Source organism: Daucus carota, chromosome 3, assembly GCF_001625215.2.
Source record: "Daucus carota subsp. sativus chromosome 3, DH1 v3.0, whole genome shotgun sequence".
In the NCBI taxonomy this organism is placed as follows: domain Eukaryota; kingdom Viridiplantae; phylum Streptophyta; class Magnoliopsida; order Apiales; family Apiaceae; genus Daucus; species Daucus carota.
This window is the reverse complement of record NC_030383.2, coordinates 40869131-40894220: the sequence shown is the minus strand read 5'-3', so window position 1 is coordinate 40894220 and position 25090 is coordinate 40869131. Positions and strand designations below refer to the sequence as shown.

General features: G+C 37.9%; 4 protein-coding genes across 4 annotated transcripts; 2 read left to right on the top strand and 2 right to left on the bottom strand.

Moving 5' to 3' along the window:
* The first annotated feature begins 2213 nt into the window (after window positions 1–2213).
* Window positions 2214–5329, top strand: LOC108213984 (protein FAR1-RELATED SEQUENCE 5-like). The gene is made up of 3 exons (XM_064090052.1): window positions 2214–2224; window positions 2311–4445; window positions 4761–5329. Exons 1-3 carry the CDS (start codon window positions 2214–2216, stop codon window positions 5327–5329), a joined length of 2715 nt encoding a protein of 904 aa, XP_063946122.1.
* Window positions 5330–6343: 1014 nt separating this feature from the next.
* LOC108212478 (ubiquitin-like-specific protease 1A) lies at window positions 6344–8130 on the bottom strand. Its single transcript, XM_064090739.1, has 5 exons — window positions 7867–8130; window positions 7677–7773; window positions 7240–7281; window positions 6827–7153; window positions 6344–6743 (listed from the first exon to the last, which is right to left on the bottom strand). The coding sequence occupies exons 1-5, from the start codon at window positions 7989–7991 to the stop codon at window positions 6447–6449; spliced, it is 888 nt and encodes a 295-aa protein (XP_063946809.1). The 5' UTR covers window positions 7992–8130; the 3' UTR covers window positions 6344–6446.
* Window positions 8131–11236: 3106 nt separating this feature from the next.
* On the top strand, window positions 11237–12288 carry LOC108214593 (uncharacterized). The gene is made up of 3 exons (XM_017386684.2): window positions 11237–11416; window positions 11775–11902; window positions 12045–12288. The coding sequence occupies exons 1-3, from the start codon at window positions 11329–11331 to the stop codon at window positions 12060–12062; spliced, it is 234 nt and encodes a 77-aa protein (XP_017242173.1). The 5' UTR covers window positions 11237–11328; the 3' UTR covers window positions 12063–12288.
* A 63-nt stretch (window positions 12289–12351) lies between these two features.
* LOC108214592 (histone-lysine N-methyltransferase ATX4) lies at window positions 12352–23766 on the bottom strand. The gene is made up of 23 exons (XM_064088838.1): window positions 22329–23766; window positions 22177–22232; window positions 21821–22044; window positions 21444–21565; window positions 21278–21337; window positions 21120–21188; window positions 20914–21005; window positions 20702–20785; window positions 20205–20340; window positions 19263–19368; window positions 19054–19153; window positions 18738–18862; window positions 18333–18478; window positions 15353–15457; window positions 15138–15202; window positions 14717–14918; window positions 14190–14276; window positions 14047–14103; window positions 13882–13971; window positions 13365–13451; window positions 13165–13239; window positions 12703–12803; window positions 12352–12615 (listed from the first exon to the last, which is right to left on the bottom strand). The coding sequence occupies exons 1-23, from the start codon at window positions 23337–23339 to the stop codon at window positions 12525–12527; spliced, it is 3291 nt and encodes a 1096-aa protein (XP_063944908.1). The 5' UTR covers window positions 23340–23766; the 3' UTR covers window positions 12352–12524.
* Window positions 23767–25090: the final 1324 nt, after the last annotated feature.

Genomic DNA, 25090 nt, shown 5'->3' with positions numbered 1-25090 from the left:
AAACATACATCACTAATAGTTAATTTATTGATATCATCCATCAATATTATGTCAAGACTATATTTTTCTCCCGTGTTTGGATTTGTCGACTCTCACGTAGTGGTCTATAACTACATTTGCTTGCAACAACCTTTATTTTTTTAATACCGTATAAACAGCCTTCACTTATCGTTGCAGAAGAACGGCACTACCGAGTTAGAAATCGAGCAAGAGAACTATCAACAGAGAGAGGTAGGGTTGTGGTATTGAGAGAGTAGGTTGTGTTTAAATGATCCAAAACCCTACAACCTATAAAGGTATTTATAGGTGCAGAAAGACTTGTGTGCTACTCTTTCCCATAATTAAATAATCTGAAACAAAATCAAATTAAAACTTTCAAGGTGCTATATTCCATAAATAATCTGAAACAAAATCAGATTCTGAAACTTGCTTCTAATATATCCGAAACTAAAAAAAATAGCTATTTTTTGATTTTTTTCATTCAAAAATTCCAGAAAATTAGAAAAATAGCACGGAGCGATATGAGAGGCGACAACTACACGCCCCTCGCTTCCCCTTTATATAAGTATATTCATTTGTCTTGTAAATTGAATTTTTTTTTAAAGTCGTGTAAAAAACAACGCTTGTTTTGTTTATGTTTCCATCCTACTTCAGGCATAAATTAAAATTATGAATAGAAACAATAAAAATATATATAGATAGATATATAGCAGTTTCACTCAAGAATTTTTCAATATAAGAATGGGAGTTCAGAAGTTTACAATAATAAATGAAAAGAAGTTTACAATATTAATATTGAAATCTGGACTAAGTTTAGTGGAGACCTCAATTTTTTGAAGTATTGGAGTCCTCCATCATGGTCCTCCATTCAGCTTTAATCTAATGACTGTTATAATTTCATTTTATAATTAAAAAAGAATCTCAATAATATACATGTGTATCCTGTATTGTCTATAAGCCGTATAAAAATTCCATAACTGTTAGCAGTGTCATTTTAGGAGAGGCGTTTTTCCGGTAAACCCGAGTTTAGCAATATGTGTATCGACGAACTGTTTCTCTTGTTCTGTTACTCACGGCAGTTGTTTTATTTCTGATTTGTCCCTCGGCTTATATCTTCTTAACGTTTTAGAAATGGCTATTTGAGAAGAACAATCATGTATGTGTATTAATTTCTTGTTCTTCAGTTTAATTTGTTAATTTATTAAAGTAATTTGTTAGTTTAGTGCAGAATAACACCAGAAAAAATGCAGAATAACACTAGAAAATGTAGAACTCATCCTCCCTCTCCTGCAACAATCAATACCAAGAAGACAATCCAACAATGCCCTTTAATCCTTTATCATAGTCCCACATTTATTTTCGAATTTCTTGTAACTATCTTCCTCGATTTGATTAGATTTGGGGGAGAAAGTACAGGACACTAAATATTTGGTAACGGTCTACTAACAAGAGTGAAAAGCGGTGTAGTAATTGACATATAGTATAATTCAATCTACTTAGTTTACGTATACGGTGGTTACTTTTAGTTTTAATATTTATACGTATCATCCACCTGGCTATCGTATCCACCTTCATTTTAGTTTTAATTAAACGATTTTAGTATGAGTCTCCAAATACTCCAAATTTTTTATACTCCAAGGAGCGAACTCTTGAAATCAACATAGATCAATCCGGTGACAGCAGTTGGTGATGATATATTATTATACAAATCATGATACAAAGAGCAAAACCTAACAAAATTACCTGAGTTGATAGGTGGCAGTAGAATCTTTTTATGTCAAAATATAAGTAAAGATAGATTAATTATTATTGGGTCCTGTTCCCTGACAACTGTGTGTCAGGGAACAGTTATCCAACACATCACTCCCCAGCCGTTGGATCGTTGATCCAACGGCTGGGGTAAAAGGAAAAATTTTAAGCGTTCCGCGGTTTTTTTCCGCGGATGGGGTGTTTTCAACATGCGTTCCGCGTATATTTTCCGCGGATCGGCGAGAGTTTTTTAAGCGATCCGCGGTAAATAACCGCGGAACTTTCAGACGGGTGCAGTGTGTGATCAATAACCTAGATGTGATCATTCAACACTTCAATTCCAAAAAATCCCCATTTTCAGCATTTTGAGCAGCAGAGTTTCTTCATTTCTCTCTTCCAAGACCCATCCATCCCTTGGGTAAGCTCCATTTGTAGTTGGATCGTTGTTATTTTGTTGTGTTGTAATGGATAAGATGTTTGCAAGATTTGAAGGTAGAAAAAGTTTAAAAAAAATGATTATGTTGATGTACATGATGATGATGGTAAATGTGGTAATGATAGAGATAATATTGATTATGTTAATGTTGATAGTGATGGTGAGGAGTTTTTTTGTAGTGAGCAATTAGATGAAGATGAAATTATGCATGAGAATAGAGGTAGTATGCATGAAAGTAGTGATAATTTGCATGATAGTAGTGATAATATTGTGGATGAAGATGAGCCTATTAGTATCCCTTGCTTGAATCAAAAATTTGCTAATTTACACAGGGCGGAAAATTTATTTAGGGCGTATGCTTTAAACCATGGTTTTGCAATTAAGATACAAAACACGCAGAGGCGAGTCAAGGATAAATCCATATATGGTCGAATGTACGTCTGTAATTTAGCGGGGGGAAATCGCGGGAAAAACCCCGTTGAGGAAGAAGAAATATTGATTGGTAGTGTTGGAAGTGTTAAGGGCAAACGGCGTAGAGATGTGCTGCCTAGAAGTGGTTGCAAAGTTAGAATGTACGTGGTTAATAAGAAAAAATCAACTCATTGGGAGATAACCTCTTTGGAATTAGAACACAATCACGAAGTCGTTACTCCTTCCAAGATGAGTTTGATAAGACGGGAGAGACATGTGACCGCGGCTCAAAGAAATTTAATCAAGACCTTACATGCTTCGGGTGTCCCACCAAGACAACAAATGAATATTTTTGGTCAAATGCATGGGGGAGCGGAACAAGTAGGTTTTAATAGCCAACATTTAAGAAATGTCGTGCGCGATTTTAGAAAGGACAACATGGGAGTAAACGATGCTCAAGCCGATTTGGATTTGTTGTATCGTTTGAAAGAAGAGAGTGGCGGTAAGTTTTTTATCAAGACTCTCCTTGATGACCAACAAAGATTGAAGTGTCTTGTATGGGTCGATCCCCGCTCTATGATGGCCTATCGAAATTTTGGTGATGTGGTTGCGTTTGACACAACATATCGAACTAATAGATATGCTATGCCGTTTGTGCCTTTCACCGGAGTCAATCATCACTATCAATCAATAGTTTTTGGTTTTGCACTCGTGCGGGATGAATTGAAGACAACTTTTGAGTGGGTTTTGAGTACTTGGCTAGAGGCGATGGAAGGCAAAGAACCCCTAGCTATCATAACCGATCAAGATCAAGCCATGGCCGCGGCTATTGAATCACAACTACCGAATACCTCACATTTGTTATGCTCATGGCACATTAGCAACAAATTCCCCGAGAAACTTGCAAATTATTACTCAAAGGAAGGGTTTAAATTTGATTTCAACAATTGCATCTATCACTCTTTGACTGAAGATGTGTTTGAGGATCGGTGGAAGGCTTTGATTTTGAAATACAATTTGGAAGGCAATACATGGCTTCAAGGGTTATATGCTTTGAAGCATAAGTGGGTGGAGTCTTACACAAGAAACACTTTTTCTGCGGGTCAGAAAACCACATCAAGAAGTGAAGGAATGAATGCCTATTTTGATGCCTATGTTGGTTCTTGCACCGGTTTGAAGGATTTTGTTGAGGGTGCACAAAAAGCTTTGGAGAGGCAATTTATGCGTGAGAAAGATGAGGATTACAATACGTATCATAGAAGTCGTTGCATGCAAATGAAAACCGCCTTGGAGCACCACGCGGCTTCCATTTATACCAAAGAAATGTTTCGAAGATTTCAAGAACAATTGGTTGAAGCAAATAAGTACTTCGTGGAGAAAGATAGAGATCGGTCTTTGGAAGATGTTGAAGACACATTCTACAAATGTTATAGACCGTTGACGGGTGCATCTCAGAGAACCATGTATCTTGTATCATTCAACAAGGTGTCATTACGGGGTTCATGCATTTGTAGAATGTATGACCATGTTGGCATGCCATGCCGTCACATTATTGCCGTGTTGACGAAGAGGTGTGTGGCGGAACTACCGGAACATTTTGTGAAACGGCGTTGGACAAAGGATGCCAATAGAGTTGATGGCGTGTTGCCATATCAAACATCCGAAGTTGAATCACCATCTCATGAGTTGACTCCCACGGAAAGATTTAACCACATGACCTTACTTACCATGGCTTTTAGTCATAGTTGCTCCGCGTCGAAAGAGCGGTATGAATATGCCGTTGGGGTTATTAATCGAGAAACGGAGATTATTGAGAAAATGCCCGTTGACGGGGTAGAACGTGAAGGAGGTGAATTCAATACACAAACAACACAAGGAAGCGGTGAAAAGTTGCATGAGAATATCCTTGACCCCTTGGTGTCGAAAACGAAGGGGCGGAAAAAAGAGCACCGTCATAAAAGTCCACTTGAGGAACTTACAAAAGCAAAAAGAAAATGCCGCTATTGCACTATGTTAGGACATGATGTTAGAACGTGTCCGAAAAAAAAACAAGATACTTTAACAAAAGCTTCAACTGCCCAATTGTAATTACAAATCCCTTATGTTTTATTTGTGCTTTATATGTTCTTCGTAGTAACTAACTTGTTCATTGTTGAATTTGTAGGTAAAATGACCGACGCTTCGGATAATGACTCAGTGTCACACGTAAGCAATTCATTCTCGGACTCGGATGAAATGGTAGATTCACCTACCTTTAGTGAGTTGGAAGAAGCATGGCGTCATCTTGACGAATTAGCAGAAATGTACGAACCACCTCCCCTAGTGGAAGAAGAAGACAATGCGTTGTACCCAGCTGACGAAGAGGCCTACCGGTCAAGATGTTGGACTGAAGCATGTCAGTGGTGTGCAAGCGATAACATGTTCGAAAGGGTGGCGTACAACTTGACCCCATATTTTCTCCCAATTTTGAACTTGGGTCAGGAGTACCCCGGTGGCCCAAACAAAGTCTCCCCGTGGGATGGTGGTTGGATTGTTGAGTGTGATAGGATAGCCGACATTCACAAATTGAGGCCTCGCGCGGGTTGCATGCGTGACCAAATGCGTATTGAATATGTGAAGGGTTGGGTGTCCCATCTAGATGGTGATGATACGGGGAAATGGATTACCGGCAAAGCACCATTTGCAACATTTCATCTCTATGATGGGTCTAGTAGCATTCGTGTCACAATATGAAATGACCACAATACTCATGCCAATGTGACTGATGGTGTGCTCCGTGAAGGTTGTGTTGTCGTGCTGTATTGGGTGGCATGCTTCGTTAGAGCTGATGCACCGCCCGGAACTTCCACGCACCGATTATCGGGTGGCTTCTCCAACATTTTAGCGATTTTTAGTTAGTTAGCTTCCGACGTACCTGAATCATGTTGAATTTAGGTTTTATATGTATTTTGGTGTAAACGTACTTTACTACACACCATTCGATGTATTATTGACATTAAAATGACAATATTATGCACTAATTATTTTCTCATTGGTAGTTATGTTAAAATTACAGTGGGTGTTCGGACTACCTCAATTATGATGATTCTAGTCTACTCTAATTTTTTTAAAATAGTTGAATGTGGCTAGTAGCGGCAACTTGAATGCAAAGTTCGAAAAAATGGCGGTAATGGTCATTTTCAAATAAATTGGTTTTGAGTATCCAAATATACTTGTATCATACTTTATAAGTCATAACACACTTAAGGACCCCCATATGCTGTCTTAAAACACTCTTGGCAGTTAAAAGGAAGGTCAAAAAAAAAAAAATTCTTTCTGATAGTTCCGCGGAAAATAACCGCGGAACGTCTAGAAAAAAACACACGTTCCGCGGTTATTTTCCGCGGAACTATCAGAAAGAAATTTTGAAATATGCAGTCTGTTCCTGCACATTCCCACCTGTTTTGTTCAGCCTGTATAACAATCCCAACACTTTCAACAACATTGCAGTGTAAAAACTCCAAAAAAAATATTTCACAAAATTTAAAAAAGGCCAAATATGTGACCCAAATCGCCAAAATTTTCAAAACTCCAAAAAATGAAGTATCTCCAAAAAATACCAAATTAAATCACAACATATAGAATGAAATTCCAAATGCAGCACAGTAAAAGGGGTGGGGAAAAGCACATAACAACCACAAATTCTAAAATAAATAAAAGGGAATCGGGGAAGTGACACGGTCGATGAACGACCGATATAAACGCAAACAAATGTTTCATTCATTAATATTAAACCAATCTTCACTACATGATATCATTGTTCAATTAATTCCCTACAAATCCTCGTAGAATAACAAAATAAATAAAAGTCCTAATCTAGCTGCGAGACCCTCTGGCTCATCCGGTGGTTTGGGATGGATCTTGCTTTCCCCTTCTGAAGCTCCTTGGCAATCCTGTAACGGAAGACCTCGAGGTCTGAAGCGTCCCACAGCAAGGTAGAGAGGTCATATCCTTGCAAGAGATAATCCATATACTTGCAAATATAAACCCCGCAATCAGTGTAGTTATTCTGCTTCGGCATTGCATCCCAGACCTGGACTAGAGGGTCCTCCTTCGGCACAGTAAGTCGGGGGCCAAGATAACGAAGCATCCTCGCCAACAGTCCAACCTAAAAACACAATCAACAAAATATAGATGAAATGAACGAGACTTCAAATTGATATAAGAAAAAAGAAGGAACGGATCACATACCACGCATTGTTCTTCCTTCGCATGTTCAGCTTTGTTGGTCATAGGATCAAACACCATGACGCCCCATTCCTTCACAGACAATACCATCAAAATCCAGTGATTCCCATTAACATTGGCCGAGACAAATATGTAGTCCACTTCGTTGATTGGTGGACCAATCCCACAACTACCCCACGTAACGAAGAAACGCTTAACCCGCTCCGTGAGAACCTTGTAATCCAGCTCCATAGCCAATGTAATGAAAAATGGATCCATGAAGTAGTAAGACGGCTTTCTCGGATACACTCCTGCAGCGGCAATAGCTTCTTCCCGCTCACGTAACAACCACTGCAAGGAATTAACATAGGTTATTTACAAAATAAATAAAGGCAACACAATTTAAATGTAGACCGGCACCACAAATGAAATAGTACCATGTATCCGTATATGATGCGGTCATCTATCCAAGCACCGGGTGCCAAGCTCTGCATTGAATTCTCCGCCAAATTGAACATGAGATCATGTTTAATTCCACCCCGAAGCCCCACAGGCTGACCTCGTACCCATCCCCAGTCTCTCCTAATGGCGGCCATCTTCTCCTCTGAAAGCTTCTTACTTATCAGCCACTTCTGTTCACCAGGCCTACGAACATCCATCTTCTCGGGCCTCGAGGAAGTGGCCTGTGATGCGGGAACAGTAGGGTGAGTAGGGACCTGTGTAGTCTGCTGAGACGGCTGTGTCATATCAATGATGTCATGGGGGGAGACGTCTGCAACAGTTGGCCTCTTTGCCACAGCCGATAGATGGACATGGTCGAAAACAGGAGGGGTGTATGCTGGGCCCTTGAGCTGTTGCATGAAACGGCAGTACGGCTCGACAAATATCGGGGCAATCTCTCTAAATTCCTCGCGATAGCCTTCAGGGATGGTTGAATCAATCGCCTTAAGGCATTCCAAACCCTTCTGAATCTGCAGATAGTTTGATGTCATGAAATTAGATACATACAAAGTACGAATAAAGGAATCTTAACTTTAGTACAATGAAAGGGTAAACAAACTTACAAGTTGAAATGCCTGAAGGTTGTCAAACAACTCCCTGGTGGAATACTGCGGCTGTGGCACAGGCTGTGGCTTCCCAACGCGGCGCCTGGAAATGTGCTCGTACCAGTCCAAGTAACCTGTGTCATCGGTGTCTAGTGAATGCTGAGCCACCACAACCTCGGGGTGATCCACAAAACGCTCCCACTCTCCGATCTCAGCAAACCATACAGCACGCCAATCAGTGTAGTGAAAGGCTTCTTTCTCCTGCCTATACCGAGTCATGGATACCGGAGGGGGGGGAATAGGCTGCCTCAAACCAAACTGTCTCAACACCCTATCTGAATGCTGATACTCCACTATGTCATAATGAACTAATGGGACCCGAGCAAGGACAGCATAACGAGCCTCCCAATCCTCTGCAGATATGTCATGATCCCCATCCGAATCCCCTTCCATCTCATGAAATTCGGAATAGGGTGTCCAACTCACTACGTCTGATGCTACTCCATCAAACTCACCCCTGTAATGTGGCAAGCTATGATGAGGCGCCGCTCTACTGTCACGCCTAACCCGTTTCCTCTTCCCACCCACAATCCAGCCCTGCTCCTCCATCTCCTCCTCCTCCTCAATCTCCTCGGGAATATCAGGCTCCTTCCCCTTCCCCTTCCCCTTCCCCTCTTCCTTCCCCTTCCCCTTGCCCTTCACCTCTTCCTTCCCCTTCCCCTTGCCCTTCGCCTCTTCCTTCCCCTTCCCCTTCCCCTTACCCTCCACCTTCCCCTTCTTCCCCTTACCCTCGTCCTCCTCATCCTCGTCAGGCATAGCCCAAAACTCAGCTACCGGATAGCTGCCCCTGCTCTCATCGGGAATAGGTCTACCAATCTCGAACCTCTCATAAGACCATAGCATCAACAACCACACACAACCTGATATCTTCTTGGCATCCTTTTGTGTGGCGTGATACAACCCCCTGTACAGGTAAGACAGAACTGCCGAACCCCAAGACCATGTAGGAATCTCCCTCAGTCTGCGAAGATGGCGGAGATACCGGGGATGCATCACATTCCTACTAGTAGTAGGAAAAAGAACAGCACCTACAACAACGAACAAATAGGCCTGCGTGTGGATGAGAATCCGCTCTGGATCAGGACCGGGATCAGCTCTGTACGTCTCAAACAACCATGTGTACCTCACCCCGCCCCTAGTATGAGCCGAATCCACGTCAGCTGTCGACAACTCCTCAAACCAGTTCCTCCGAAAGAAGTCCTTCTGGTTGTCAATAACATCTCCCACTAAAGGCCGACCATGAATGGGCAACCCCAATATGTAACCAACATCCTCCAAGGTCACAGTCATCTCCCCCTGTCTCATGAAGAATGTGTTGGTCTCCGGACGCCACCTCTCAACAAGAGCACTCACTAGCCTCGCGTCAGTCTGAAGTATAAGTCTGGGATTGGCAAACACGCCAAACCCTATAGCATGTAGAATTTCCTTCTGAGCATCAGAAAGAAACCAGCTCCTCATAGACCGGTTGCCACAGAAACACTCCAATGGACCCCGATCAACACCAGCCCAAACAGCAGCACTCACATGATACGAGTTGTCTAAGATAACTTCCTGACTAAGTGGCCCTGGTAGAATATCTTCCATCCTGACAATTCAACATGAAATCAACATCAGACAACCATTTACATGAACATTTACGTGAACATTAGACTGACAACCTACATACACTATATCCACTTACTTCATGAAATTCATAAATATTTTCCAATGTGTGCATAATAATTTCTGTTAAATGAACACTGATATTGTGCTCTAGCAACACACCAATGACTAGGGTACACAACACACGCATGGCAGCTCTATAAGAATGATCTTAAATGAAAAACACATGCATGATCATATTAATTCAAATTTATATCATACAATTTATATAATCAAACTTTATTAACATCCTTCAAAGAACAATTACCACTAATTCAGAAGAATTTATATGATAAATTCGTATCATAGAATTTATATCATACAATGTAGAAGAATTACCACTAATTCAAATAAAAACCAAATTTTACATGACATATATACCAAAAACTAACAAAAAAACCAAAACTTACATGACATATATACACTTTATCCACACAACCATGTACATACATGACATATATACCAAAAACTAACAAAAATAAACAAAATTTTCATTGAGACATTTTACCAAACACTATGCACTCGACCAACTAAACTGACTTAAAATACAAAAATTACAGTACATGTATGAAGCCCAAATCAAGTAACAATCAATTACACATCCAATTTGCTAATCATGTATGGTTAAAACTAAAGATTCAAGCACCAAACTAAATTAAGCACAAACAACTACTATTAGGTATCAAAACAATCACGCACCTTGTGTTTGATTATGATCGCAGCCACACAGAAGATGATCGCAAGAGGTGTTTGTGTTTGGGAGTGATTATAATCGCCAGATGATCGCAAGAGGTGTTTGTGTTTGATATACTCTGTATTTGTAACTGATATGTGTGTTTGAGCGGTTTCTTTTGTTTTAAACCCGTCTGATAGTTCCGCGGTTATTTACCGCGGATCGCTTAAAAAAGTCCCGACTATCCGCGGAAAATATACACGGAACGCTTGTTGAAAACACCCCATCCGCGGAAAAAAACCGCAGAACGCTTAAAATTTTTTCTTTTACCCCAGCCGTTGGATGATCCAACGGCTGGGGAATGATGTGTTGGATAACTGTTCCCTGACACACAGTTGTCAGGGAACAGGACCCATTATTATTTGGGCATGTTCTTTGAAACTATTAATGGATAAAAAAAATCCTAAAACATTACTCCCTCCATCCACCTCAATTCTTAACATTGAAGGATGGGGACTCGGCACTCAGTTAAGACTCTCATAAAACATAATTTTAAAAATTATTTTTAAATTTTTTCCTTATGAATAAAAGTTTAATGTTTGAACTTTTACGTAGAACAAGAATTTTTTTTTAAAAAATCGTAAATTTATACTTTATACACACCTTAAATGCGTGTCAAGAAGTTGGAAAAAGGGTTAAGAAGGTACTACTGTTATATTCCCTCCTCCGTCCCACCAGATTCTTTACGGTTTCTTACCAAAAATAGTCAATGTGTCCCACACTTCCCAACTTTTCCTTCCTTTTCACACTACCTTTACTCCCTTTTTACACTATCTTTACTCCACTATCTCTCTTTTATACATTAAAAATTAGTGGGTCCCACCACTTCAACCAATTTTTTTTTTTTCACTACTCTATACATATTTCTTAACCTCCGTGCCAAGACTAAACGTAAAGAATTGGCCGGGAAAAGGGAGTACTTAAACATCTTGTGAGTTGGAACGGTGTCGTTCTGTGTTCGATGTAATCATGCTACCAATCTTGTTTTACGTCTGTTATATGTGTGAAGTAGAGCAGAGGTAGAAAAAGAGAATAAAGAGATAAAAATGGGTGGAGGAGTTGGTCAAGCCGTGAAGAGAATTCCTCGAATCAAGTTCCCACAAAGACATCAAAACCGAACACTCTCTACTTCGGGTAACCATCTTTTCATCTTATGTTTGATGTTTCTATTTTTAAGGAACTTGGGATGTTTGATCCTTGTGACTCAAGTAAAAGATACTATAGAATCTTGTGATTGGATGTGTACTTGTTGCATAGGAGTTTGTGTAGTTTAATGATCATTTAGATCAGGGTTGACTTTCATGAAAAGGAACTAGTTTCCCTGTTTATTGTTTGTTTAGATAGTTAAGTCGGTTATTTATAAGTCCCGACCTCTTGATCTGACGGTATCTCTCTTACTGGGTACTAGTCATCGCAAATTTAAAGTAGTTGAAGAAAATTGAGTATGTTCTTGTGTTGAAGTAATGGGGATTTTGAAATGTGGATGATGCAGATGCTAAGAGTGTTTCTGTTTCGAGATCCGACATCTCGACGGCGCCCATGAATACTGCCAGTGGAGGGAAAGCTTCTCTGCAGCCTAAACGCACCCCTGTTACTGACAGGGAAATTGAGGCTATTCTGGTCAGTTTTCGTCTCCTTTAAATTGATACTAGTAAAAAAGAGCCGACCATTTTGATATACATTTGTTATTGACTCGTATCGTGTTTATAGAGTCAGTCGAACTTTCATAATCTAACCGACATGGGATGTTCCGTTTTTGCAGCTTGGTGGTACTTTTTAATCACATTCATGGCCAGGCCAAATTTTAGGCATTCAGGACATGTCTCTCTGGAATATGCTTCATGGCCATTGTCAAAACTGTACCTTTAGCAATTCTGAGCTGCCCAGTTTTATTTTTCTTTTGCAATTTTATTGAGCAACCAAAAAATAATGAATAGCTGTCATCTGTACATGCAACAATTGTTCTTGTATTTTCCAGCAACCAATAAATACTTGATACTTGTGAATGGAGTTATCAGTTTAGTTCTTTACTTCCATAAAAAAGAAAAATCAGACAAGGCAATGAAGGATATGATTAATGTTTCCTATGTATGTATATGTATATAATCGTCGATTAAACTGTTTTGTCATATATCCTCAATATTCCTAAATTAGCCTGTAAACGAACAGCTAGGTTATGTTACAAAGAGACCTAAAAAGCAAAAATGCTTTTCTGATAAACAATGGCTATACTACTCTGCTGTCAGTTCATGAACTTGCGACAGTTTGAAGATTTACACAAGCAGGGAACTTTGAGTTCTTCACCCTCGTCAGGATCAAACAAGTAATCGTACCTGCCAGAAGAGGAAGGTAAGGTGAGTTGGAAGTCGGAGATAATACACACATGTGCATACACAGAGTTTAAGGGGAGAGGTGGTTACGTTAATTCATCAGCAGCAGACACAGCTGTCTTGGCAATCAGTACAATACGGTTCTCGTCAGCTCCAACACTCATTATTCTTGCATAGCAGTTTGGGGAACACTGTCAATCAAGAAACGGATGAAGATCATTACTAAAAAAGGCCAAGAGTTTTTAAGAGAGTCTCTGTTGGTATGTCTTGATCAAAGACAACTTGTTAGTATTGCAGTGAATACACATCAATATGGACATATGTTTATACAAAACACATGGTTCTTGTCATTTCTGCAACTTAACCATGTTAAGTTTTACTTCAGTAAACATCTAGTAGGCTGGCTAAAAGACCACCTGAGCTTTTGATAGATTGTACACTGTTAAGGTTGATTCTTTTGGCCTTTTGTGTAATATGTACAGAAGGAAATCGAAGTCCACTAGCATAAGAGACGCGGTTTAAGTATGCATGCACTTGAACAGAATAACTTACAGAATGGTTTATCAATCGTGCAATGTTTCCTTTATCAGTAGCATCAACCACGACTTCTTCACTGATCTTGAACAGCTGCAAGGTAATAGCAGAAATTAATGCTCTAAACTTGCCTATGAGAGCACATATATATCTATCTCGCACTCTCCTAACTTCTTTCTGCAGCTAGTATATAAGGTAATAAAAAGCATAAAACTTACATAGCAGTCTTTGCCTTCAATACGGTAGCGTGCCTCCCTTAGATCAGCAACACTACCTCTAACATGTTCGCCACGATATTCTAGAACCTGCAAGCAACCATCAGATCATGTGCCCATATGTACAGTGGTATCTTAAGATACACAAAAAGCCTTAACTGTATCCTCAGAGAAATTCTAACTAGCTCTTATGATTTAAGAATTTGACCACGACAATGTAGCCGCATTATATTATAGCAACTTAACTTTAAAACGTATACAAAATTTTTAAGAAATTAAATGATGATCCCGCCATCTAAAAAAAACACTAAAGCAGATGCTCATTATTCTTTTTATGTTTCACATATAATTGGAACTGCGTGTAAGCTACTGATATACAAATGCTAATAGTGCCATTCTAGCCCACAGGAATGGCTGACCAGCCTGCTAGTCCTTAACAAGTTCTATTCAACAAAGGTAAAGTTTGAAATTATATTTTTCCATAAGCACATTACTATAGGGGTTAGTTTCCAGGACTAACCATTTCTCCTTCTGCTATGTCATGACGTGCAAAGAGGCCCCATCCGTGTATGCCAGATCTACCAAAGCAAACACGATGGTGTTCGGTTTTCTGGAATTTAACATGAAATATAAGTGAGAAATTGTATCCATACCACGTAGAAATATAAAGATTTAAAACTCTTGCCTGCAAATGGCGTAGCCGTTCTCTGAAAGTTGGATGATTTTCAGGCTCCACTTTATTCTGGTTGAATCAAAAGAAACAAAATGAGTAATTTATTTGCATAAATCAAACAAGAAACTAGAAATGTATTTAATTGAGATTATTACTCTAGCATTGTTCAATTTCTCTATCGAAACCAAGGAGTGATGTGTGAATCCAGCAACTCGGTGTGAAATTGGTTCTTCTCTTACTTTCTGGCAAAAACAAAGAAAAGTAAAAAGGAGAAATTATATTGGTTATGTAATAAGAGCATACACTATGAACAAAATGTAATCTTAAAAAGTAAAGTGTGATAGCATTGGTGTAAAGACATTTGCATCACATGACCGTGTCTGCCTTAAGGTATTAAGAAACTTAGTGCTGCATTACTAGAACTTTGAAATGCTGTTCATATAAACCTTAATATAATTAGATTAAAATTAGTTCTTTTCAGGTTTCACCGGAGATATCATATTATTTGCACTGTGTTTTTAAAGTTAGCACACACTATAAATGGATGCAAGCATAGGACCGTAATGATCCACACAGCATGATAAAGTGTTACCTACTGCACTCTTTTTAAGACTTTACTTCCTCTGTTATTCTTAACTACTTTTTGTAATCAAATGACCAATATATATGAATTTGAAGGTACCTTGTTTAACCTTGAGAAAACACGTGTTCTAGCAGCAGAGAATGGTTCAACCTCACCAAGCTCAATTGAAGGTGATTCTTGAAGCTTCAATCCATGAGAAATCAGCCTCGAACCATTTCGCCTTCTATTTTGGAGTAGACTTTTAGCCAAGAAAACCTCATCAGGAGTTTGTATTATCAAAACCGTATCCGGATTTGGAGCCCTGCACGAAACACAAAATCATGTCGATGACCAGACACAATAAAGTGGAAATTGTATTGTATAACATTGAAGGTAGAGTTTAAGATCTTTTGTGCTTAATAGAAAAATTAAGTTATTGTCAATCACTGAATTACAGGAATTCTTTGACTTCTATTAAAGTGTCTTCATCTCCTTTATCCATGTGTCAGCATATCTGTTTTTGCTGATGGGTGAATCATACCTGTGATTAGAACAATATGAAACCATCTTCGTAATCTGCTTTCCGTTTTTTTCCAAGGTATGCAGCTACAAATAAAAAACAAAAGATCCTCAAGTAAGATGTCTATCTTAACATAGCTGAAGAGAGTATCACATATATTATGCATAAAGGGCCGCATCAACAAATAATCTATAAAACCAAAATAACACTGAACCACAATTTATGAGTAAAGTCACCTCCATGCGATACCCAGCCCTTGAAGCACACATAGCATGGTAGTGAGTAGAACACTTGCAACATTGTGTACAGGAACCATGGGTTTGCTTACAGATTACACAAATCTGAAATATTAACAATGATGATATATCAAAATTCAAAGCAGTAAAATTATTATGCAAGGGGACAGCTCAATAAAATGAGAAGTGCAGAAATGAGATACAAAACGAAATTAAATGCTCTGGACAGCCATAGTTGTAATACCCCGAATCCATTTTATTTGAATAATACAAAATGTGTATTTTAATGTGGTGTAGTACAACTTCTATATTGAATAGAAAACTCTCAACCGACATCGATAAAAGAAAAGAGCAAGAATAAGAATATATAGCAAGAGTCGAGGCAAGGTTTAACAAAAATTTGTTGATTTTGGCCATGCGCCCTGGAGCGCCTTGCTAGCGCCCTAGGAGCGCCTTGAAAGCGCCCGTAAGCCAGCAACGCCCTGGAGCGCCTTGCTAGCGCCCTTGGAGCGCCTTGCCCTGTTTTTGTACCACATCGATTACATAATGTTATACTATTATGAATATAAGCAATGACTTGGTTTATGAGTTTGTAAATATAAGTCAAGTTGGCGCCACCCCGTCGCTCCCCCGTGTCTTGGCTCCACCCCCGTCGCTCCCCGTGTCTTGACTCCACCCCCGTCGCTTAGGCGCCACCCTGTCGTCAGTGCAATTCTATTTTTCTTTGAACCATCTTTGTACCACATCAAGAAAATAATGGTATATTCTCATGAATAAAACCAGTGATATAATTATTCAAGAAAATATGTAAGCCAAGCGCCACCCCGTCGCCAATTCAAATCTTATTTCCCCACAACCACCTTTATACCACATCGAGAAGATGATATTATATTCTCTTGAATATAAGCAAGAGCTTAGCTATTGTGTTAAAAATATGTTGACCGAGGCAAGCGTTGCCCTGTCGCCAACCCCTTGGTGTCACCCCTGTCGCCCACTCAAATGTTATTTTCTTAAACCAATTTCTTCGTACCACATCGAGAAAGAGTAACAGGAGGGTCACTCCTTTCCTTATATATACACAACACATGCTAGCTTATTAAAATTAGGAAGCGAAACATAGCTGCTAAATTTGGTACGTCTACTTATTTATTTCTAATTAATGATTTATTTTTATAGTTTTGTGAGCTCAGTTATTAGGTTAGCGGTGATTATAGAATTAATATAGGTTTGATTTATAATTAATAAATGTGTGAACATTTTAGGGAATGAAGTTGTAGGACTCGAGAACGTTGTGCACTGTAAGTATATATTGTACCCTTCACTGTTGATATTTTATGATGTTTCGGTGAACATTTTGTTGATGATTTTCTAATGAGAAATGAGTAATCTTGCATTGATACTTGATGAATTGATGATGATGCTTCCTCATTGGAAGTAAAGCTAAACCGATTGTTTAGCTGGCCGGGATCCCAACTTGATGAATTGATGAACTAATCGTGCTTGAATACTCATACTCATACTCATCTTGGTGTGTGAAACTGTTTTGATGACTTTGATGAAATATTGATTTGGTTCACCAAGTTTTGCGAATAAAACTCAGTTGAAATGTACGTATATGCTTACTGAGCTTTATAAGCTCATCCCTTTTTATGTACTAACTTTACAGGGAAGAATTTCGGAGAAGGATATTAAGGCTAATGCTAGGTGAAGAGTGTGAGCTGTTAAGTATCCAATAGTCAAGAGAGATATTCAAGAATATGATCAAGGTTGGTTTTAGATAGAATTGTGTAATTGAGATTCAGTTGTAAACTATAGTCGTAGTAGATTAATAGTGATTCTTCTTATCGAAGTTGATCTGATAATGGTAGTAGTTGATTCTAATTTCAATACTGTAACCTGGATGCGATCCTGTTGTTTTAGGGGGTTAAAATGTTCTCTTTTAAATCTTTTATTAATGCTTTCAGGTTTTAAATTAATTGGTTTTTAGAAATACAGTTTTTCAAAAGTGTTTTAAAAGATTTTGTGTGGTGACGTCAGGATCCAGGCCCCCGGATTCCTGGGGCGTCACAATAGTAATACTTGAGAAATAATTTACTAATGATTTCACCGAACGCTTTTGAAATAAAATTAATTTGGTATAAACTGGGCAGATTTGAAATAATAACAATATAATAAATTCAAAGCAGTAAAATTATTACGTTTGGGGCATGCTCAAGTGTGATGAGAGTCTAAAAATTATACACACACACACACAAACACACACACACACACACATAGGATCTTACTCCAATACAAACCTCCTTCAAATCAAACTACAAACTAAGATAAAAAAATTCTAAATCACATCGAAATATAGCACATACGGTATGCAAATTGAAAGTTGGGAGATGATGAAAAAATAAAGTGAAGTCAGATTTCAAACAAAAAAAAGCTCACCAATTGACGGGAAAAATCAAATTAAAAACGGAATGGATTATGCCGGATCATGTGTGAGAGGGTGTATTTTAATTGTGTGTGGTGACTTCTAGGGGGCCATTAGATTAGATTCATCTAAGGGCCTAGATTAAGTTTATACTATATACTCTAATTTGGTTTTTATTTGAGCAATTGCCTCTGTGTGTGTGTGTGTGTGTGTACATATATATATATATAAAGGATCACATACGCCGGACAACCATAGTAGATAACTGAGAAAGAAAAGTTGCAAATAGTTTCATATGAGCATTTTCTGGTATATGAAAATTTGGCATATACGAATCCATTAATCCATTGAGTAACTTCCTGATTCCTCTTAGTCTCTTGGAAGACGTCAGGATTCAGGAAAATACTGCAAGTGTATAGGTTGTTTTTGGTGTTGTGCCTGTAAATTACTAGACATGGTCATATCTTCTTATATAAATCCATAGTGAGTATAAGCTTGAGTTGAGCCTTAAAAAAAAATTTAGCTCAAAAACATAGTTAAAAACAAATGCTATGGTACCTTTACAAAGGAGTCGGAAGGAATTCTCAATACCCCAAGTGCTGGTTCCATTTTTTCATCACTAGCGAAAGAGACTTCAGGTTGAAACCAAGCACAAGTAACATGAACCCACAAAGGCTCAACATCAGTAGGTTTTAAGGCACCGCCTGAGATTTTTTGGAGCATGGTTAGTTCAGATATTTGTAACTATAATGGGAATTGAATATTAGGTTATCAACCATTTCAAGGTTCATTTAACACTTATTTCTGAAAATTGTGCTATTGTTAAAACCATACTTACTCATAAGCAATTCAACAAGGTGAACACACTGACAAAATACAGTTGCAAACTTGTACAGCACTGCAGAGAGAGATAAGGTTTTTGGTTTTATGAACCAAATACGAAAGCATTTGGAAAGTACATACCCTTTACAGGACAAAGACAGCACTCTCTTTCAATATCAGGCGTCTCACAAGATCGGCAGACCCATGAGGTGAAATCTCGAACGTGTTTTGCCCCATAACACTCTTGATGGACTGCTATTTGACATCTGACAGTAATGGTAAGGTGTCAGATTATATTGCATATAAGAATATAATAGATAGTCAAATCCCTCGCAAAAAATATGCTAATACACATTACTAAGGCGTAAAAGGGGTTCCATACACAAGAAATCTGTAGTTCTGTATATTCTTTGCTCAGTCTCATGATAAATTCATTTTTTTGATTATTTTCCCTAACCTGATGCATATAATAATTTTATTGTAGTCCCAATCTTCAACCCATCGACATACAGCACATCGTTCTGTTGTCCACTTTGCGCTCACGGGTTCATATCTTTCTGTCAGAAGGAACGTAGTAGAGAAGTTAGCCTAAATGATCTTACTTTACTGGCTGCTAATTGGAAAATCTGGTTGTTATCTGATGCAGATAATACTATAATAGTGAACCTTGCAGAAAATCCAATAATTTTTGCTTCCTTGTTTTCTGGGAGGGACGCTGGAGAGAATTAACAGGAATAAGACTGCCCTGATGATGCTCTGCTACCTGCAACATCTGGAGAATCACATGAAATATAATCAGATATTGTTTATATGTGTGTGTGTGTGTGTGTGTGTGTGTGTGTGTGTGTGTGTGTGATTCTCATAAGAAATAATGCACTTATAACAGTGCATATAATATATTTAAAGAAAAACACAAGATATGAATAATAAAATTAGCATATAAGTTTATTTAAAACAACAATTTTGAAAAGGAAACTGAAACATCTGGAGAATCACATGAAATATAATCAGATATTGTTTATATGTGTGTGTGTGTGTGTGTGTGTGTGTGTGTGTGATTCTCATAAGAAATAATGCACTTATAACAGTGCATATAATATATTTAAAGAAAAACACAAGATATGAATAATAAAATTAGCATATAAGTTTATTTAAAACAACAATTTTGAAAAGGAAACTGAAGAACTATCTCAAGAGCACTTCTTAGAACTATATCCAGGGCATCAATGGTTAACAAATCCAAGAAATTATAAGAAAATTCAAGCTTAACAATTATCAGGTGCTTAACAGTAAAAATGAATATAAGAGTTACTCTAACCAGTTATCAGGTCTTTAACAGTAAGATAACTTCTTCAGAACTTTAATAATTCATATTAGTTTTTTAATTCTTAAAGCTATATAGACTTATAATTTTAGAAATAAAGTTATCAATTAACATTTTAATAGCTTAAGTTATAAGAAACTGAATTAAGTTAATCCATGAGTAACCATGAATAACAAAAATCAACAAATACTCCTATAATCTATTCAGCTGAAATGCAATTAATTTAAATGATCTCAATGAAAACTTGAACCAAAAAGAATTCGACAAAAAGCTGAAATACCAACCCATTGCTCCAGTGTTAACATGGAACCTTTCACTTTAACACTAGATTTCCAGTCTTTGGTTTTCGAACCCGTATGCCGTTCCCACTCGCCAATTGCCTGCTTCTCTGTCCCACAATACCCACACTTACAGACAATCCTACAGCGGAAGAAAATATGGACAAACGATGTGTGCAAAAAGCAATCAGATTATGAAACAAAAAGGTTAGTAAATACAGCTGAACTATGGTCTCACAGTATGAAGATGTGAAAAAATGATTAAGACGATAACTTAGACATTTGGTTGCCCAAGTACTATCTATTCACAGATAGTACAGGGGAGAAAAATGACAATATAGTAAATTTCCATTTTCTGCCACAGTATTACAATCATATCTTGCCAGCAAGCCGTATTCCAGTATAGAGAAAAGGTTCGGTATGATGGTTTAAAGAGAAGTTATCAGTTGAATGCATTATTCAGACACGGAGGCATACAGGAACTTCAAGTTAGTTTTACTTACGAATGAAGGCTTGGAAAGTATACGCCTTCCACTCCTGAACAGATGACAGTAACCTTGCCGGGCATCGTTGATTGACCATTTTTTCTGCAATTCCCGACAAAAATATTTATATGTCTAAAGCAAAATCAATTCAATGTCTAAAACAGGAAGATGCAGAGAATCCACATTCACACTGTGCCACACATAGTTGGGTTCGTATAGATGAGATTTACCTGTTTTTTGGTTTAGCATTATCCGAGTCTGATAACTCAAAATTATTTTTTGCTTTGCATCGAGGACAGTAATAATCGGTGGCTCCCATGTCCTAAATCAAAAAGAAACAGCATTAAAACCATAGCTAAATGCTACTGATTGATACATGTACTATCTTAGCATACTGATGGAACACCGGAAATTATGAGAAATAATCAGAGCACACCTTCAAATGACTTCTGAGAATGTTGTCACACTCTGCATGCACCCAAACTTTGCATCCATCACAACGCACCTATCCATAAAATAATGGTACTAAATAAAGAGACAAGGATATAAAGAACAAATGAATGATGAAAGTAGTAAAGAAATTTGATGCCTCACCCAACTTCCCATGTCTGAATGGTTCCAATTTTTTTTGCATACACCACAACATTTTGTTAACTGAAATAATCAAAAACAAGAAGACTTTTAAGAAGATGCAGCAACAGACAGTATACATACATATATAATGATACTGTTGTTAATATTAACAAGAAAGCATACATACCCGAGTACAGGTATCACATAACAGACGGCTTCCAGTAGCCGAGTCAACCTTTTTTGTTGAGATGCTACGAGAGATAATTGAGCCGCAGTCATCACAGTGCCTAATTTCTTTCCTATGAAAAGCTTCCTGCACAAGGAACATATTTTACTACGGCTATTAAGGCGACCAACGACTGAGAAAAAAAAATTGTTTCTTAAGCTAATTCAGACTACATTGTTAAATAAGTATTAAATCATGTCTGAAACGCAATAAAATTTAACACTATCTATGAACTATATGGGATGAACCTTGCTAATAATACCCAAAAGAAACGCTGACTGTATACGTGTAACCATTGACACTGACGTATCATTGAAGGTAGTTCCTAGAAAAGACACTTGCCTGATTTTGGGTGTTACACTTATGATCTTGATCTGAACACGTGAGATCTTTATTGCCTATCATTAAAGATAAAGCCTCGAAATTTTCCAAATTTCCAGCTGCTGCATATATTTCCACCATCAGCATATCAGTAAACCCATGTTCAGCCATAAAGGCCTCTTGAATGGCAGATTGTAGATCAGCTGGCTTCCTGACATTCAACTCAGTCTGCCCCTGAAACCTGAACAAGAAAAAGTCCAGAGGCCAATCCAAACGGCCAAGAAAATTTAATAAATGAATCAAAAGTTTACAGGTGTATTAGGAAATTAAAAAATACGACTTAAAAGTGACAATTAAATAAAAAACTACACACCTGTCTAGATGTTCTAAAAACGGAAATATCAATCCACTTTTTATCCAAGCATAATCCTGCACGTCAATATGAAGATTCTTAATATATATATCTTACGTATGAATTCATTTATATTCATTAAGGAGGAAGTAGAATATATAACAATATCTTACCCTCCGAGTTCCATTACCAGAGTAGCCAAAAAACATTACACAAGTTGAGTCATCAACACGAAAGCTAAGAACTTGACGGGAAACCTGCGTCAACGGATCAAGGACAATAGCAGGCCATGCAGGATTACTGTTCCCAGACATAGCCCAGACAATATCACCAGGAACAAAATTATCTATCCCACTTTTCTCCTCAACCTTCTCACTGACCATGCAACCACTAACTTCTTGTGATGGAGAATCCTTTACATCCAACGAATGCTCTTTCACTGTTGTCACATGTGAACTGTGTGAACCGAGATCATCCTTCCCAATTCCCTCACCCTTTAATAACGACAAATTTTTGCGACACTCATTGCTTGCCTTATCCTGATTTTTACTTTTTGCTACATAATACTTCCCAAATCTTTTCGGTCTCTTTTCCTCTTCTTCTCGCACCTCCACTAACGACAATTCCTTCCGACACACATCACCAAATTTATCATCTTTTCTATTTTTGGCATTAAGTTTTGCACTCTTGGCATTGTTACTCCTCCCTTTAGGTTTAAACTCAGGGTCCATATCCAACTCTTTAACGGTCAATTTATTTTTCTCTTTCTTCCAATTATCAAGAACCGAATCATTAAATCGAGAAGGGAGAACCTGAATTCGCCCTCGTGAAGTCCTCACCAATGGCTTTGAGGCCTCTGCAGCTACTAAATCACTAGTCATATCTTCTCTAATATCCTCCAAATCCAACTGCAGATCACTATCCTCACTACCATCATCCGCAACATCCTCAATCTCAACATCATCATCGTCTTCACTATTCCCTAATTCACGTTCAATTCTCTTATATCCATCCAACGGAATGACACCAGTATTAAATTCCTCCGCAAGATGCATCGAGTAATACCCATTCACCTTCAATTTCTTCGAATTTTCAACACCCTCATCTTCCTCCATGTCTGACCCACTGAGTCTACACCGTTTCGTACTCGGCATTACTGATTTCATGCCCCGTTTAATTATCATATCCTACCCAACACAATTATATCTATATCTCTATCTAAATACAAAAAATAGAGCAGAAACACAACTCAATTCTTCAACCCCCAAATAAAAATCCCACCTTTAATCATCATATCAATCCCAAACACAAAACACACAAACAGAGCAGACAAAAAACTCAAATCTTGAAACCCCAGATAGAGATTTCAACTCGAATTGACTCGAAACCCTAATTCTTAATCACAAAAATCGCGGCAAAACACGAAAAATCAAAACTTTAAGCATCAAAGACGGCAATGAGATTGATAATTAACAGAAAACACACAGTGAATTGAAATCAAGAGAGCAGAAAATTACACAGGATGTTGAATTGGGATCTCTCTCCACTAATCTCTCTCGCACTCTCTCGTCGAAGAGAGAGATAAGAACAAGACCAAGATATATAAAATATAAAATAATATTAAAGAACGAACTGGGTGTTTATAAAATTTAATTGGGTATTAAAATTGTCAGGAGAGATATAGATACAGAATGGTGTAAGTATACAGTGAAAACTATAGCGAGAAAGGAAGAAGCCAAAGCTAACAAGAATGACTTTAAAATACGCGTGTCTATATAAATATAATTTTTCGAATTTGTGTGTGTATTTTTAAATCTGTGTGTATATATGCATGCGTGTATGTATACGTTGGTTGTTATAATGAAACTTGGGCTCTAAGTTGAGTTGAATTTGTTGGATGAATATAAATTTTATGTAAAAGAATCAAAATTTTGGTAAGTAAAATTTTAATTGTTAAATTGTACGAGGTAGTGGGTCTTTGTTTTTAAGAAATTAAATGAGTTTTTGAATGGTGGTCTCAAATTTTGTTTTGTGTTGTTTTTGGATGCATGGTTTGCTAAAGTGTTCATCAATGGAGTTTTGTTGATGATGCTATTGATATACATATACTTTCATTGTGGTGTGTAAGTATAGTTTAGTGTTCATCTATATAAGATTTTATGTATTGGTCAGTGGCTAATGCTATACATATATGCATAACAAGTAAATTTTGTCTTGTGTTCATCTTGAAAGAATTTGAATATGTTTATTATTTTGGGTTGTGCAGGTTTGAAAATCCTTGGGAAGATCCGTTAATGGGGTCTTAAGGCCGTGTCGATGATCGGAGAATCAAGCTTTCGGTTTCCTCCGTTTGATGGCGAACAAAAATGGATGGTATCGGTTAACGAATGTTTTTTAAACCGGTTACTTGACATGATATCGTGACAAAAACGACCTTGACGTATGATACTCTTTTTAAATGTGGTATGAAAATGGTATACTATTGGACCTCCATTGTTATTTAAAGCAATGACATATGAAGAAGCTCTGTCGAGTATCATCTACTCCTTCCTGATCTTAATTCATACTTGAAAGGGTAACACCGAAGAAGAAGAAGCCTAAAGAGAATGCTGCCATGAACTTGAAGAAAACGAAGACGAAGAAGCCTATAGACAATTCTGCCGGAAACTTGATCAGAGTAGATTATAAGAAATCCAGCAAGCGCTGATGGTGCACTTGAAGTGTTTCAAGCCTCTTGACTATTGTTACCGGCACACCTGACCCAATGTGTAGGTACTGAAAGGCGAAAGCCTATAACATGGGACGTTTTTCAGCTTAAAATTATAAACAGCTTTAAGCCTGGCTTAAAGTCGGAGACAAACAGGACCTAAGTTTGTTCTACAAGGTGATGACCATTGCCTTGCCTTCCTGATGACACACCAGAATCAGTTCACTA